The sequence below is a fragment of the Lithobates pipiens genome, unplaced genomic scaffold (genome assembly GCF_037356315.1).
Source record: "Lithobates pipiens isolate NorthernLeopardFrog02 unplaced genomic scaffold, aLitPip1_a1.2 Scaffold_27, whole genome shotgun sequence".
Taxonomy (NCBI): Eukaryota; Metazoa; Chordata; class Amphibia; order Anura; family Ranidae; genus Lithobates; species Lithobates pipiens.
Window position 1 is genome coordinate 123,266,116 of NW_027507788.1, and position 18,548 is coordinate 123,284,663.

The following is an 18,548-nucleotide window of genomic DNA, read 5'->3' on the forward strand; positions in this document are numbered from 1 at the left end:
CCCCAAAATTCGACCAACTCTACAAACATAATTACCCCCCTATGTTTAAGAAGCTCAAGACGGATTTAGATAACTGGTCCCTCCACAAATTATCATGGATCGGTAGGGTGAACGCGATCAAGATGACCCTTCTCCCTAGGATTCTTTACCTATTCCGCTCGCTCCCTATTCTTGTTCCCCAATCTCACATCCGATCACTCCAATTGTCCATTAACCGATTTATTTGGGGGTCCTCCACCCATAGACTCCCCAAGAGCACTCTATTCCGTCCCAGACGGAAAGGAGGCTTGGGCTTGCCCAACCTCCGCTGGTACTATCACGCTGCTCACCTGAACCAAATTTCGACTGTATACTCGAAAGGACCCAAACCAGATTGGATCGAGATGGAGAGACAGGCAATCCCCAACTTCACCATTGACTTTCTTCTTTGGCGCCCCTCAAAAAGCAGACCCCCGATCATGTCCCCTACTCTCTCCCATTCCTTCGCGATTTGCGACACCCTACATAAGATGAATAATGTTACTTCCAGCTGGCACCCCCTGGCCCACATCTTTAATAACCCCGCCTTCCCCCCGGTTTAAATGTTAAAGCTTTTCAATGGTGGCTGGACAAAGGCCTATATAGGATTGGTCACTTCTTTAATATGAATGGTCCCGTCACTTTGAAGCAATGCATCTCCCAACTTGCCATGCCCCCCACGGAGCAGTTCCGTTTTTACCAGATAGCTCACTTCTTACGCACCCTCCTACCCACCAATTCAGATCGCCTCGAGGTCACTCCTTATGAACAGTGGTGTGTTTCGGCCATGGACATGAAGGGGGGAATCTCCCTGATCTACACAGCTCTGTCTACCCCCTCGGAGAAATCCAGTTATATGCTAAGCTGGGAACGAGACCTTGACTTGGAGTGGGACATGGACACTTGGCACTCCTATTTTACGAGAGCCTTCGCAGGGATCCTTAATGTCTCCCTCATTGAGGCAGACGTTAAGGTCCTCACTAGGTGGTATCTGGTCCCAACCCGCCTGGCTAAATTCTACCCTCAGACCTCGCCTCTATGTTTTCGAGGCTGTGGTCACATGGGCTCCCTTCTCCATATCCTGTGGGAGTGTCCCCGGGTCAGAAGCTACTGGAACAAGATCTTCTCCCTGATCCGCAAGGTCACTGACGTTGCGGCCCCCCAAACCCCAGCTATAGCGCTCCTGAACCAGCCAATCCCTAAAATTTCTAAATACCAGCAATGTTTGATCCATTACATTCTGATTAGTGCCAAGATGACCATAGCCCGGGCTTGGAAATCCCCAAGGGTCTCGTACCCCGCAGCTAAACAAAAAATCTCCTGGATTATGTTCCAAGAGAGGACCTCCAGTCTCATCATTGATAAATCTAAAAGATTCAAAAAAATCTGGGATCCCTGGGCTCGCTACGTGGGGGTTCTCCTCTAGTCCTAGAACAGGACGTAATTTTGACAACCAGTGTCACAGCGAGATCCCCGTCTTCCCCTAGGAGCTCCCCCTGGCATGGGTACCTCCCCAACCCACTCCTTTCCCTTCCCCCTTTTCCCTCTTCTGTCCCCTCTGTTTCTGTCCTGTCTTTCTTCTTCTCTTTACTCCATCCCTCCCCTCGAAATCTTTCGTCGGGAGGTGATGGATATTTGGCACAAGATCAGAGCCTGGACTGAGCAAGATTAATCGCTCCTACCTTTCGGCCTGCATAGGCACTGCTGTCTTGTGGCCCATAGGGCCTACCCCACTCTGGCCCCTCCCTTTGTTTCCTGTTTGGAGGGTCCAGAGTCGGATCGCACTATTTACTACGCTATCAGTCACTGAGTTTGTTTGGTTGACATTCTTCTTTTTAAGTTGTCCTATGTCAGGCTTGATGCACACGGTAGTCCTAGGGGGTTAGGGGTTTGGGGGGCTCTGAGCTCCTGGCACAGTCTGAGCCCGTGTGGGGTGTCTGGAAGCCGGGCTCCCCAAAGGAAATTGAATTCTCCCTTTACCACTAAACCGTTCCCCTCTCCCCCTCCCCTGGACTTCTTTTTTAGCAGGGGACTCCCATGTGCATCATTCGCTCCCCCCCAGTTCACATGTGCCCCGCATTCATGGCCATTATCTTCGTGGTTTCTGTTCGCGGGTGCCATTATCCCCCTTTTTATTGTTCCTTGGCATACTGTTTTTTTGCTGCTTACCATGTGCCTTACTGCTGACTCTCCTGCGTGAGAGCAATTTGATCCATGTATCGTCTTTGTTTCAATAAATATCTTTTAAACTGGAAAAAAAAAAAAAAAGCCGAGACCAGTTTAGACAAAAAAGTCTAAAGTCTCAAGAAAGTTCAAATGAGGCTCCCTACAGGACAATGTTGATAACTAGAAATCCTATTAACTGAAGATATGGCTCAAGAAAAAGAAACAGATAAGGCAGACCCCTGAAGGTACAAGGGACAAGGTTTGATCTAATCTCCAACTGAAGGAAGAATTTTGATTCATGTATGGCCATCTTAAGACAGTCATTGTTCCTGTTTCCCTAACCAAATAGTTTCAAGGTTTGATTTAAACCTGTTTACAATTCTAAAACCCATAGGAGACTTTGATTATATTTTGGTCTTAAAGGCCCTCAAACCCTTTTCTAAGTCCTCAAAAGTGTTGTATTATTCAGTCAGTTATTGTCTCTCTCTTCACATTGGAGACTTCTTGGATCCCATCAGCCCATCGATTTGTGTACAACCAGCCTGTTTGGTTCTTCCCTAAAGATTAGTACTGCCAGCTATTAACGGTAAAATATTTCATTATGTTCTGCAGGCAGGGAAGGCTCCCCACTGGCAAAATACAATAACGCTACAGGAGGAATTCCCCCATCAACACTGTGTTACGGGGGGGATCGAGTAATCACATAATCTATGGCCTGTCTTAATCAACAATTCCTAAATGTTTGAAAGGAGGTTCAAAACTCTCCCTTCATCAGGGCTTGTATGCTGGCAGTGAGTTTAAGTCTGCACTGGACAGCTGTCCATCATAATAAGAATAACACCAAGAATTGGGCTTCCAACTGGCATGCTGATTTTATTTACATGTTTTGACGAATACAGTTCTTACTGGGCTTGCCTAAACTTTGTGGAGCTGTCATCTTTCCAATATTCAAAAAAATCTACAGCTGTTACAGAAAGAACACCAATATACTAAGTGAAATAGAAAAATATGAGCTTGTTGGCTGACTGGGAAGGATTCCAAAATTTCATTATTCAGCCTGAATCTACAAGTAGCTGTTGATAGTAGAAAATCATCCAAACAAGCAGTAAAACAGCACAGCTGAAGAAAAACATGCACTCTCCTGAGGACACTAACTGAGCAGGTGTGAGGTGGGGATGGAGGGTTAAAGCCTTAAAGGGGCAGGTCTCCTGTTTTCCTTGTGCTTAGTGTTTATTATTCCTAAAAGTGGCAGTATAACTATAGGTTTATTACCATCAAGCTGTATCTCTTAATGGACAAGAGAGAAATAATAATTTAACTTAGACAAACCTGTTGCTTGCCAACAAAAAAACTGAAACCACCTTGCATGGGAAGAACATGAATACTCACTTTTCCAGTGGGCAGTGTATACAAAGTTCACTCTCTTGTAGAACTCCAGGTACTACAGCTATTTGAAGTTTCAGGATGCCTGGGATATCATAGACCCTGCTGAATGCTGTGTGTCCCACCACCGACCCTTACATCACTACTATGCAGGGCTCAAGTCCTGCGGGAACGCATGGGAATGGAGTTCCTGTACTTTTTCTACAACAGGAACTCAGTTCCCGTTAGCAGTCGTGTCCTGCAAGACTTTGAATTATGCGAGCTGTGTGGCAAGTGCTACACCAGCAGCTGCCGACACAGCTCCCAATAGTAAGTGCCACACACCTGACCATTCAGGCATTGCCAGTAGGAGGCCCCATGACAGCTTCCGCTTCGATCTACCTGTCAATCACAGCTAGCTGACGGGTAGATCAGGTCTAGGTCTAGCTGACGGGCAGACCAGCTATTCTGCTCACAGGACATACAGGGAGAGAGGTGAGCTGAGGGAGGAAGATGAGTTTGGGGTGGTAAGCTGAGCACAATACCTGGCAAAGTTTAATGCCAGGAGGGAAGTTTATGTGGAAATATGTGAAGGGTTGGAATAGCAGCGAGTGTGTGTTGGAGCCCTGCCGAGTTTGCACCCCCCCAAGCTAACATACATCTCCTAAGCAGGAACCCATCACTATCTCCATAAGCATTCTGTCCAGATAATGTGCAGTTAATTTATGACTTTTCCATTTAACCCTGTGTTATCCAAACTCTGTTCAATGAAAAGTGTAAATTCACCACATAAACACTCTATATACAAAATAAAATTCCCCAATAAAGATCAGAACATGTTGTTCACATTTGCATGGAAGTACAATTGAATGAATGCTGATTATTGGTATTTATGTTTATTGAGGTTTTGTTTTTTTATGTACTAACAGTTAAGCTTCATACAATACGAAAATTGAATGAAAAATACCACTTTTGAAGCGTTCGTGCATATGAGCGTGTCATTTTAATTTTTTTGGTGGGGGAGTGGATCTTGGGTGGGAGTTCCCACACTTTTTTCCCCAGGACTTGACCCCTACTACTATGTCTTGTAGTGACAAGAGAAACTACAACTGCCATTTGAGAATTTAAAACACCTGTAAATGTCAGATAGCAGCACTGCGGCAGTTTCAATACACTGCCAGCCAGAACGGTGAACATTCATCTTCTCCTCATACAAATGTATTTCCATTTTTGTATGTAATTAAGGAGTAGTGTCACTTTACAGATCACCTAGCGTCTAATAAACAACTTAATAGTTTGTCAAGCAGTTATCAAGATTTTTCTAGTCTTCTGTCAGTCTTATTCATGTACAACAATTGTAATGTATGACAATCCTTTATGAATGAATAAAAAAGAAAGTATTGCATAGAAAGGAAAGTAAGAAATTACTTCATACTTAGATGTGAAAACTGTTATATATAAAGCCCCCTTGTAATAAACTGCAGAGGTAAAATCAATGTTTAAATTTTAATTAGTCTCGCTTAAAAGTGAAAAAGTGCAAGAAGATCAAATAGGAAGGTAGACAAACAAAGCTTAGTAATGACCTTTATATTTAATAGTGGTTGCTTTAGTAATAAATAAAAAAATAGAACTAAACTGAAGGAGTAAATTTTCCATCTTATACTACAAATATGAACACTCACAGGGCGAGGCTTGAAAGGTGGTTGAATTTCCAGACGTTCTAAACGCTCCCAGTCTATCCAGCGGAAAAAAGCATGGTCACGTATATCACGTTCTCCATCACAGCCAGATCCAAGGCGTTTCAGCGGATGTTTCGTAAGCAGCTGTAGAAGAAAGAATATTAGACAGGACAGTTATACTGTTTATCCTGCAGGGAAACTACAGCAGTGTTGTCACTCTGTGGACTGGGTAGTCTTATGGCGCGTACACACGACCAGACTTTCCATCAGAATAAACTCTGACAGTCTTTCCGGCAGAGTTCCGCTGAAACGGACTTGCCTGCACATGATCACATCAAAGTCCGTTCGTTTAGAATGTGATGACGTACGATGGAACTAGAAAAGGAAGTTAAATAACCAGTAGCCAATAGCTGCCCTTTCGTTTTTTTTGGTCTGTCGGAATAGCATACAGACGAACGGTTTTCCCGATAGGAATTGATTCCGTCGGAAAGATTTAAAACATGTTCTATTTCTGGGTCCGTCAGAATTTTTGAAAATAAAAGTCCGCTGAAGCCCACACGCGATCAGAATATATATAACCTTTTCTGCCCGAAAGTCCGGTCATGTGTACACAGCATAAGATAGAGAAGGAAATCAAATCATATGAGCTCTTTTCCTTAGACGTCTTCCCATCTCTGCTCACTTAGCATTTGGCTGGTAAACACTGAGAGCTGTACAATGTATGTCCAGTAAAATTGCGCAATGCCAAGTTTTTGGAAGTTCTTAGCACAGCCTTAATTGCACTGCTGGAGGGCCACATGCATGCTCTGGGTAACTTCACAGCTGTACTGCATACATGTACATACAGTTTAAGACAGTATTAGCATTGTTACCCCTTTACATATGGAGACAGCCTCTCTGGACATAGATTTGGGATAAGATACAGTCTGCTCCATAATGGACTGGAAAAGTTCATCTTCATCTTCACCATCAAATGGAGGCTGTTGAGACAGGGGAAAGGAAGACAGATTTGTAAGCATGTTTTAAAAGCATACATAGCACAGTCTATATGCAGATGATATGATCCTTTCACTAACTAACCCTACATCTTCCCTCCCAGCAGGTACCACACTATTGCAAGAATTCGGTCAACTTTCCCCTCATAAAGGGAATATCTCCAAATTGCAGATACTCCCTGTAGCACTTTCTAACAAATCGAAGGATCAGATAACAACGTCATCCGGCTTCTCCTGGGACCCACATTCATCTATATAGTATATAGATATTAAAATAATCTCCCCTAGTTCCTCACTCTTCAAGGCCAATTATGAGTCTCTTCTAAGTAATATATGGCAACGAACAAGATCTTACTCAAAATTTCAAGACTCTTGGGCAGGTAGATCAACAGTCACTAAGATGTCGCTATTACCAACAATCCTATACTATTTCAGAACATTGCCTATTCCACTTACCATATCTTATCTTCAGAGTCTGAAATCCACCTGAACCTCTTTATTTTGGGAAAACCAACGCCCCACCACTTTGGAAATAAGATCTTATACAGACTTAAATCATCAACTGGAATGGGAGTGCCCAACTTAAAATTCTATTACCACACAGTCATCCTTGACCAAGTTAATGCATGGTGGCACCCAATGACCGGCAAACAATGGGTACATATCGAACAAGAAATACTGGGCTGCCTTGTTAAAAGAGCTGTTATTGGGACTTCCTACCCCACTGTCCAACTACCTCACCGTGAACGCTGCTGCAAAATCCTAGATTTTTTGTGGATCCTCACAATTTCGACAGACCTCCTCAAACTACAGCCCTCTTCCTCTCTGCTCCCTTGAACTCTTCATTAAAGACCTCTCCCTTGGCAATTGGGTGGATTCAAGAATCTCTACCATTGGTCACCTTTATGACGGAGCAACACTAATGTCATGTTCAGACTTACAATCGCGTTTCAATCTCTCACACAAATACTTCTACAAATACCTCCATACTAGACATGTTATTGACTCCTTCCGTAAGGAAGAGATCAAAATTCCATCAGATCTCCCCTCCTCATTCTCCCAGACCAAATGGGATTCACCAAGGGCCGACAGACTTCTAATGCCACCCGCAGATTAACAAACATCATTCACCTAGCAAAACTCCAAAAAATGCCTTCTCTGCTGTTGGTGTTAGACACAGAGAAGGCCTTTGATCAAATTAATTGGCAATACCTGGCCCAGGTCCTGAATAAATTTGGGTTCTCTGGCACAATCCTATCAGCAATTCTAGCTCTGTACTCTAAACCGTCTCCTCAGGTCTATACCCAAGGAGTCTTGTCTAGGCCATTCGGCAACTCCAGTGGTACCAGACAAGGATGCCCTCTATCGCCACTTATATTTAATTTATTAATGGAACCCTTAGCAACCTATATATGTTCACACCCAGATATAAAAGGATTCTCCTTAAATAACTTGACCCATACCATCAGTTTATTTGCGGACAATATTATAATGATACTCACGGACATGAAGATTTCCCTGGCTTCGGTACACTCATGTTTAACCAGATATCATACTACAAAGTCAATGAGAGTAAAGCATATATTATGGGCCTAGGCCGTGATTCATCTCTGCAAAAGACTCTTAGCTAGAGGTTTCCATATACATGGCAGACCAAGGGGATAAAATATTTGACAATAACATTGACAGCATCCACCGAAAACTTGGTTGCAGCCAATTACACCTCATTCCTAGGATCACTTGGTAAGAACCTTAAGGATATTGCTAAGGTAGAGCTGTCATGGTCAGGTCTCAGGTGAAATCTTGGTTTCCTCCAACAAGTAGCTCCAGATGGATATAATTAGAGGCACTATAGGCCCCGAGTAATAACTTATACAACCTCCTTCTAGCTAGCAATCTCTGTATGCACACAACCACAACCCTGTCACCCACGATACTAGCTACACTACAAGCATGGAGAACTCTCTCATCCTCTCAGTGTTCATGTGAAGGGAACCAAAACCCTCCCACTAACCATAACTAGTCAAGCCTTGATTATTCCAGACCTACACATCTTACACTAGGTAACCAAGGGCGTGAAAGTAGTAGAAGACCTATGGGTTAGCCTTACACCGAAAACATTTAAGGCTTTACAACTGGAATATAACATAGAGGAACACGACCACTATAGATACTTTCAAATCCTCCACTTCCTCCGTAGAAATCCCAGACTCTCCACAACACTTCCCTGGAGAGTGGTCTTGTACCTCACAAACCCCCTCACAAACATCAAAGGCATCTCACTGTTTTATAACACCTTGAATAACAAAAACAACTTCACAAAATCCACTTTCATCAAAGCATGGGAACGGGACATAGACACACCTTACTCCATAGAACAATGGCAAAAAGTATTGAGCATTACATATGGCGCTACCAAATGTATTAGACTATGGGAACTCACCCACAAAATACTACTACAGTGGTATCTAACACCTCATCGCATATCGAAATTTGATTCCCATACTTCTCCACTGTGCTGGAGAAATTGCAGAGATACAGGTACACTACATCACATAATATGGACATGACCAATGCTGCGTACCTTCTGGTCTAGAATTTTCAAAATAATATTACACATAGTGATGACATAGGTTCCCCTCTCCGCTGACATGGCTATACTATTTTTGGGCATAGACCACATACCAGTAGCTATGAGAACCATTGTAACTCACATTTTACTCAGTGCCAGACTGGTAATAATGAGACATTAGAAGGACATAAAACCACCCTCGGTGAGGGAAGTAGTAGAGACAACTCATACACATGCTACCTATGAGTTAATGTTTGCAGCAGCCCAGGGCGGTTATCTTAAGATGAGTTCCCAATGGCAACCTTGGATTAAACGGTACCAAACTTTTGATAAAGACCTAAACAATTTCTAATATGATGATGACAATGGTATCAAAAGCAATACATTCTGAATTAGTCTAACTGTGTAATAATAGTATTTTACTTTTGTTCACTTTTCTACACCTTTTTATTTTTTTATTTTTAAGTTAAAACTATTTAGAGCAAATTTATGCTCTTCATTTTGTTTACTCTAGCTAACATTTAAGAAAGTTATACATGTCTTAAACATCACAGTAGCACCCAACTGTTAACTTACTGTATTAACCATTTGTAATGCTGTATTAATGTAGTCTGATGTAAGTTTCAGGCATACAGCCTACGCTATCAATGCTATATTATGATGTTGCATGTGAATCGTTTATCTCCATAAACAATAGAACATTATTGAAATTAAAATTCCATCAGATCTTCTCTCCTTTATCCAAGTCTACTCCACTAACCAAAAAGGCATCACATACTTCAACCATTGGTTTCTGTCTACCTCATCCAAGGAAAAATCTCACTCTATGATGTTGTGGGAAAAAGATCTCTCCCAAACTTTTCATGCTCTACAATGGTTCAACGCCACCAACAATGCTCTGAAACATTCAAGATGTACTACACACTGGAAAACCCAACTAAAACCTGTTTATTGATTGTACTATACTCCAACACTATCCATGTTCTCCACCTCCTACTCCCCACTTTGCTGGAGACACTGTGAACATGGATCTCTGCTGCACACATGGTAGCAGTGTCCTAAATTATATCCATTCTGGGTCAGTGTTTTTCAATTTATCTCTGAAATTGGATTCAGATCTCGCATCAGCACTCCTCCTCCTAAACTATGAATGCTGGCCAAAATGTCACCTCCCTCTCATCATACAATGCATGATCGCAGCCAGGAGATCTATCACATCTAACTGAAAGCAAGCAGAACCTCCCGATCTCTCTTCATTCACAGTTAATCTCAACACTCAAGACTCAATTTGAACATATGTTCTCCATCAAGAATGGAGGGACAACAAGAATGGACTTTATAGGCACCAATTATAAAAAGTATATACAAAGTTTTTATTTAAAAAATATTACAAAACACAGATTTTTTTATATAAAAATCTTGCAGATAGGGGGGGCGTGACCGGAAGTCGACCCGGATGGCAGCCTAAATCTCCTGCTCTCCCTCCAGCCTCTGCTACACCGCACCTACGGGGAAAATCCAGCCCCATCCGATGGGGAAATCTAGGGCCACACGGTCCTCCAGCTCCAGGGGACCTCCCGCAGCCTCGTTGGGCACAGCCACGGACCTTCGGTCCTTCTTCTCCACGAAGGAGCTCCCGACCGACGGACCTCCCAAAATGGCGCCGGCGGCCGCAGCCGCGCCGGCGCGGGCTCCTTCTCCGGCCCGCAGGGCCCATCCGAACCTCCAGCACGGACCGGGGGATCGAGGGACACCGCGGCTGACATCCCCGGGCCCGGAGGCCTCCGGTGCGGTGAGTCGAACCCCGGTCCCGCCCGCCTCTGAGGCCATCCAGCTAGGCCTGCGGCCTACCACGCCGCCCACGCCGCCGCCAGGGCACAAGACTAGGCCCCCCCTGGGACCCTCTCTATCCCCGTGCTGCTCGGCACCGCAGTCCCCCCACCGCACGCCTGCAGCTCTGGACGCCGGCGGGGAGTTCCTGTGCGGGGCTGGACGGATCGGGGAGGGAGGTGGACTAGGCCTGGGGCCCTCTGGCAGTAGGTCCCCCCCTCCTCCGGACACTCAGTGCTCTTTGGCCTTGCCCAGGATGCTCCGGACGCCCCCAGACTCCAGTGCTGGGTCCAAGGGGTCCCCCCTTTCTTTTGCGGCTGAGGACTTCCCTGCCCTCCCCCCCCCTGAGGGGCCCCTGTCCTGGGCGTACCGGGGGCCCGGGGGAATGGACGGACCCCTGCTGAATCCTGACTCGGGGTCGCCCCCACCTAAGTCTCAGAGGCTGGGCACCTCGGGGCACCCCTCCCCCCTACGCGGTCACGGGGGACGACCAGGGGTGTCGGCATACCCGGGGGGACCCGTAGCCCTTCCACCCCAGGATACCAGGGGACGACACCAGCCACCTCTCTTGGCCCATGCTTCAGAGTGGCCGGGGGTCTGGGATTCTCCCCCTGAGCATGCCCCCTCCTCTCGCACTGCTGGACCCGTGGACCCTAGGCCACTGTCGCCACGTCATCGCATAGACCGGGACGACCCGGGAGACATGACCACAACACCACCGCACCCTCAGTGGCAATTATACTTACAAGCGATCCCTACCAAAGAGGATTTTAAACAATTGATTGAAGATGTCAAATCCACGTGTCGGGCGGAAATACAAATGCTCCACTCTGGCCTTAAGCACCTTGCGGACAGGGTAGAGATGGCTGAAGAGGAGATACAAGAGGCCAAAATTGCGGTCCACAAAACCCAAACGCAAGGGGCTGAACACCATCTGCTCCTGAGAGATATGCAGCGCCATGTGGAGGACTTGGATAACAGGGGGCGCCGGCACAACATCAGAGTGCGTGGGGTTCCGGAGTCAGAGGGCCCGGAGGATGCTCAGATTATCTTGCAGGAACCATTCAACACTCTCCTCGGAGAACCCCCCACTAAATTTATTGAGATGGATAGAGCTCATAGGGCCCTACGCCCCAAAAATTCTATTTCTGGCCCCAGGGACTTTATTTGCAGAGTCAACTCGTTCCACCTTAAGGAGGATATCCTGCGACAAGCCCGTTTAGCCCGTGAGGTGTCTTTCCGGAACCACCCAGTGCAACTTTTTCCGGACCTCTCCTGGATTACGCTGCAAAAACGTAGACTTCTCCAACCCTTGCTCCGTACCCTGCAAGACGCCCAGATCCCTTACCGCTGGGGTTTCCCATTTAGCCTCACTGCCAAACATCAGGGCAAATCGGCCTCTCTGCGGTATCCTGAAGATCTGCCGACTTTCTGTGAAGATCTGGGCATCCGCCCCCCCCGGCTTCCCGATTGGGACCTCATCGCTACTCAACCCACCCCTCCGACGCTGTGGCAAAAGGTTCCCTCACGCCAACGACCCAGAAACCGGGAAACGCAAAACAAACCTAAGAGACAAGGCCCTGGCTGAAGATCCTGGCCCTTCCTCCCCTTTTTTTCCAAGTGACTCTTATCTTTTCTCATCACTGCCTGGTTGGCCCTCCGCGACCTGTTGCTGGTGGAGATGAAGTTTTGCAGCGTCCCTGACCGCTTAGCGGCATAGTGCTCGGACGTTGTATTGCCCTGGTTCCAGTTGCACTCATTACCCTTTCCCCTTTGGTGCCTTTTCAATAACTTGCTGCACTTAGGCTGCTGGTTGGGAGATTCGGGAGAGTGGGTTCCCCCTTGCTCTCACGACCCTCCCCCTAACCCTTTTTTTTGGGTTGTTTTTCTTTTTTCTTTACTTTATTCATCTTATTTATATTTTAGTGATTTTGCTCCTGTTCAAGTTTTTACACATTTTACGCTCCTCTATTCCTCCTTAGGACCTGAATGAGGAGACCTGGACTCCTATGCGGCCGCCAGGCCCAGGCCTTGTGCGCTGGGTCTGGTGGCCCCCTGGGAATCCGTGCAGTCCCGGATGACTTTTTTACCCGGGGCCGAATATTGCCCTATGTTTGGTCCGGTTATGGGCCCATGTTTTCATTGCGATGCCTTTCTTGTTGTACTAACGTTTTTCTCCCTTCTCTCACTCTCTATCTCCCCCTCTCTTCTCTCCTCTGTCTTCCTTCCGCTGCCTGCAGGGATCGGACACATAGTGGCGGGGCCCTACGACCGGAATGCGTCTGCTCCTGGCTCCTGGCGGTCCCTCTTGGACGTTGTTACCGGGTAAGATTTATTAAACACAGACCGCTCTCCTACCCCCCCCCCCCCCCGGACTTGACTGATGGCTAAGATTCTATCTATGAATGTTCACGGCCTAAATTCAAACACGAAACGGCATCTGGCACTAAGGGAGTTTAAACAGTCGGGAGCAGATATTATCCTGGTTCAGGAGACGCACTTTGACAGGGGGGGATCTTTTGCCTTCGCCTCCAGGAGCTTTCCGCTTGCGTATCTATCCTGGGGGTCCCATAAGAGGGCGGGGGTGGCTGTCCTGATCCGACAAGGAGCACCCTTTACCTATGTTGATCATTACAGCGATCCCCGGGGGGGCTTCCTGATACTTAAGGGTACGTGGCAATCACGGCCGATCACCCTGTGTACGCTATACGCCCCTAATGTCCATCAGCATAGCTTCCTCTCCAGGGTTTTTGCACGTCTATTTAAGGAAGACCACGGTTATTTGGTGGTGGGAGGAGACTTTAATCTGGCTCACTCGGCCACGGCTGATCGTCAGACGGCGCCCACCCGCGCGCCCTCGTCTAGGGCCCTCCGGGATTCGAGGCTTTTTCGGCAACTCACTCGCCGCTATGCACTGTTTGACGCTTGGCGAGCTCTCCGGCCCGGGGATCGGCAGTACACATACTATTCAGCCCCTCACCATATGCACTCTCGGATTGACTATCTTTTCACTAATAATGCTACGTTGAGAGCGACGCGTGGCGCGTCTATCCTGCCGATCTCCTGGTCGGACCATGCCCCGATCTTACTCACCCTGGATTTAAGCCCCCCGATAACTCGGCCATATAATTGGAAGCTGAACACTTTCCTTCTACAGCACCTTCCCTCCCAATCGGAATTAGCCTCGACCCTGCGTCACTATTTTGTTGAGAACTTGACCCCAGACGTCCCCCTCCCCACTGTGTGGGAAGCCCACAAGGCGGTGATGCGTGGTAGATGCATTTCCTCGGCCTTGAAGCGGGATGTCGCGGCCACCAAGCTTAACACCGAGAAGGAACTTAGACAGTTAGAGCAGAAACTGCAGGCCTCACCGACGGTATCACTCCTTAGGAAAATTGTCAATTTGCGAATGGCGCTGGCGGACCTGGCGCTTCGCCGTGTTGAGAAAGCCCTGCTGAGGATCAAACAGACATACTATGATAGGGGCAATAAAGCACACTCCCTCCTAGCGCGGAAGCTCAAAGACAAAACCCTTCTCTCTGCTCCACACCAGATAAAAACTAGATCTAATGCGGTTGTTTCCCACCCCAAAGACATAGTTGATACGTTTGCTGGCTTTTATGCGGAGCTCTATAATAGTCCTGACATCCCTAGCAACCCTGTGTCGGTGGAGGTTTCACAGCGTATACAGCAGTACCTGTCCGACAGCGCCATTCCCAAAATTAGAGATTCGGACTTGCTCATTTTGAACACGTCCGTCACGGAGGACGAAGTGGAACGGACCATTAGATCCCTCCCACGCACATAAGTCCCCGGGTCCAGACGGTCTGCCCTACGAATACTACAAAGCATTTTCCCCCCTCTTAACTCCGCATATGAGCAGCCTCTTTAATGCTTTTCTACAGAAAACACCTGTCCCCTCAGATATGCAATGTTCCTTCCTTACCTTAATCCCCAAGCCAGATAAGGACCCCATCCTTTGCGCGAATTATAGACCCATTGCGTTGTTGAACGCAGACCTAAAAATTTTTACTAAATTGTTATCTCTGCGCCTTAACAAGGTCCTACCCTCTTTGATCCACAAGGACCAAGTGGGCTTTGTCCCCCTCCGACAAGCAGGGGATAACACCCGGAAGGTGATAGACCTGGTCGAGGTGGCGAACAGGGAGGGAATGCCGTCCCTGCGCCTGAGCTTGGACGCAGAAAAAGCATTTGATAGATTGGGTTGGCCCTTCCTGTTCGCCACGCCGACCCACTGTCACCCCTACTATTCGCCCTCTGTATTGAACCCCTGGCGGCGTCTATTAGGCGGAACCAGGCTATAAGAGGGGTTCCGGTGCGAGGCCAGGAGTTTAAGATTTCGCTATTTGCGGACGACGTAATTCTTACTCTTACTCAACCCAGGATATCCCCCAACTTGCATATGGAGTTAGATCGTTACGGTGCGCTATCGGGCTACAAACTTAATGCGTCGAAGTCCGAAGCCCTCCCGATTAACATTCCACCGCTGGAGGTGGAACATCTACGATCCAACTTTCCCTACCACTGGGGGTCCACCTCCCTTCGATACCTGGGGGTAAACATCACCCCAACCTATACCTCCCTCTATCAGGCAAACTACCCATCCCTTTATGGAGATATTAGGCGTCTGTTGCTACAGTGGCGGAAACACCAAATCTCTCTGCTTGGTAGAATAGCCTCTGTGAAGATGGCTATCCTCCCGAAACTCCTTTATCTTTTTCAGACCCTCCCCATTCCAGTCCCCTCCTCTCACCTGAAAAAATTGCAAAGGGACCTACTTCGATTCGCATGGAACTATAAAAGGCACAGGATACCTCGCTCGGTCATGACCGCCTCCAAATCGGATGGGGGGTTAGCGTTCCCGGATCTAGTCAGGTACTATCAGGCTGCCCAACTCCGCACGGTCGCTTCTTGGACTACCCAGAGGCCTCACAATCGCTGGTCGGAACTTGAATCCCGGTGGTTGGCCCCTATACACCCTAATAGTATGCTCTGGAGTGCGGCGGCAGTGGTTCCCCAGTCCCAATTGTTGGGCCCCATGTCCCACCTGCAGAACCTATGGCGTAGGTCTTCCAAGGCGTTTGCCCTGACCTCGGCTAAATCGCTCCTGACCTCTTTTATATCCAACCCTCGAGTGCCAGATAGCCTATCTCGCCAGATGCAACACCCCTGGTCCTCCCGGAACCTTTTCCATCTGAGATCTCTGGTGGATCCCAGATCTAGGAGACTACTGACTTACACTGAACTCCAATCCCGGTTTGACCTCCCCCGGCAGAGCTTCTATAGTTACTTACAAATCCGTCACTTTGCCCAGACCATCTCATCAGACCTCCGTTTCTCCCCGCCTACCTTGTTTGAAATAGTTGTCTCAGCAGGTACGGCACAGAGGGGGATGATCTCGGATATTTATAAAATAATTAACGCCTTTCCCATGGGTCTTAACGGCAAACATGCATATATGCTTAAATGGGAGGAGGCTCTGGGTGAAGTGTTCACGGAGGAGCAATGGCGGGTGATTTGGTGATTTGGTCACAGGCATCCAAGAGCTCCATGTGTACGCTCTACCGGGACAATGCATACAAAATATTGTTCTTCTGGTACATGACCCCGGATGTCCTGCACGCTATTTATCCTTCTACAACAGACCGGTGCTGGCGCTGTGTGGGGCATAAGGGCACCCTCTTGCATATATATTGGCAATGCCCTCGTATAGTCCCTTTCTGGACGGAAGTCCGTACGCTCTTGGCCAGTGTCCTGGACCAACCCCTGGACTTGAACCCAAAGCACTTTTTACTGGGAGTCCCTTTCCCCAAACTGTCCAAATCCCTACAGAAATTATCTCGCCATATCTTGACCGCAGCGAGGTGTCTTGTTGCACTCCATTGGAAAAAAACGCACCCCCCTACCCCGGACGCATTATACGCTCGCATTAGAGACGTGGAGCTTATGGAGAGGATGACCGCCAGGATACAGGACCGGCTGGAAGCGCATGACGTAGTCTGGAATCCCTGGAATCTTAAGGGCGATCGACCCTGACAGGCAAGCGGAAGTTTTCGGATGACTACCCACCCCTACTCCCTCCTTTTCCTCTCTACCTTTCTTTCTACCCTTTGGTATCCCTTTCTTCTCTTTTTTTCTCTTTTTCCCTTCTTCCTTTCTCTTATTCCTATCTTTCTTCCAAACCCCCCCCCCCCCCCCCGAGGGGGGGTGTTTGATTGGGTTAAAGTGTATTATAAGTATCTTACACTATTAGTCGACACCTGTATCCTCGGATTGCCACTCTTGACTGGCTGTTGAGTTTTGAGGACTGGTTTATTATTGGTTGGACTTTATCCCTGTCTTACATGTGTTGCAGAACATGCTGTCTGTGAATAGCTATACCTGGCCTGGCTTGTACCTGCTCCAGGTGGCTATATTATGTAGGCCAATATGCTCTTATGGTATGTTCTCCCCTGTAATTTTTCTGTTCTCTTTCTTTCGCTCCCCCAATGCTGTACTGAAGTGTCTGACGTGTAATGTTTCACTTTATACTAATAAAAAGTTATTTGACAAAAAAAAAAATCTTGCAGATAAAATGCAGACCACTAACTGAATCTCTCTAGTTAGATAGATGCATAACATTAGTACAGTTCAAAACCTGCACAAGAAAAGCTCTATATGTTTCGCAATAGAGCTTTTCTTGTGCATTACAACATGATTACAGGAATTGATCTGTACTAATGTTATGCCTCTATCTAACTAGAGAGATTCAGTTAGTGGTCTGCATTTTATCTGCAAGATTTTTATATAAACAAATTTGTGTTTTGTAATATTTGATAGTGATTTTTTGGGGCGCTCTAATTAACCCACCTGACGGTATTCCCGAGTCTGGCTCGGGGTGGAATTTTTATACCTAAAGCGGTAACCCCGAGCCAGACTCGGGACCGCATCGCTGAAACCAGGAGGAGGTTTACTTACCTTCTCCTCGGATCCAGCGTTGTCTCCCCGCTGTACAAGCGAGCCATGTCTCGCTCGATCTATCACATCGCCGATCTCCGTGCCCTGCGAGCGTTGTGACGCACGGGGATGGAGATCGGCGCCAAATTCAAAAAGTGAAACACACAGTATACATACAGTATAATGTAATCTTACAGATTACATTGCTGTATGTAAATATTTCACTTCCCTTTTGTCCCTAGTGGTCTGCCCAGTATCCTGCATGCAGTTTTATATTATAAAAACTGTTCTTTATGCCTGGAAACTGGAGATTGTCCATAGCAACCAAAACTGTCCCTTTACATCAAAAATGATTTTAGACCAGCTAGAAAACAGCGATAATAAATTGGAATCACTCGCAGAATTGAGGGACAGCGATTTGTGGGGAGATCCGTCATCAAATACTGAAAAGTAATGACAGCGACAATTCTGCAACTGAGCAAATTTCAGTGTTTTTGATTTGATTATATCATTGAATACTTTTTATTATTGTCATATTATTATTTGGTACAATTATTTATAATTATTTATTATATTATAATTTATGATTTCATTTTTCCAACTTTATTATACCCGGGATGTCTGCTAGACTCTGGTTTGGACAGATTTAAGAAAGTTATTCCTAAGAATTACAGGACTACAATATAAAACGCCAAATTTTCATGCAAAATAATGGTACCGCTTTTAGCACCTAAAATCTGAAATAATCGTACCGCCAGGGAGGTTAATTAATATAATAATAAATTTATCAGAGCAAATCCTATCTAGTGACCATAGGAAGACAAATACACAATATTAATACATATAGAAAAAAGTGAGAATAAAGTGAAATAGTAATTGTATCTAATACCACTAGTGATCAAGTGACTATAAACAATTGATACAAAAATGTATTATAATCTTCTATTCAAAAAGTCCCATCAATATAGC

The 18,548-nt window shown here is 46.5% G+C and overlaps 1 protein-coding gene across 1 annotated transcript in view; it reads right to left on the bottom strand.

The window, feature by feature from the left end:
- Nucleotides 1-18,548, bottom strand: part of PRKCG (protein kinase C gamma) — a 610,652-nt gene that overhangs the window by 28,693 nt on the left and 563,411 nt on the right. Inside the window, exons 16-17 of the mRNA XM_077457420.1 lie at nt 6,098-6,205; nt 5,229-5,369 (exon numbers count right to left, since the gene is read on the bottom strand). Of these exons, the coding sequence (XP_077313546.1) occupies nt 5,229-5,369; nt 6,098-6,205 (249 nt within the window). The remainder of the gene's footprint in view (nt 1-5,228; nt 5,370-6,097; nt 6,206-18,548) is intronic.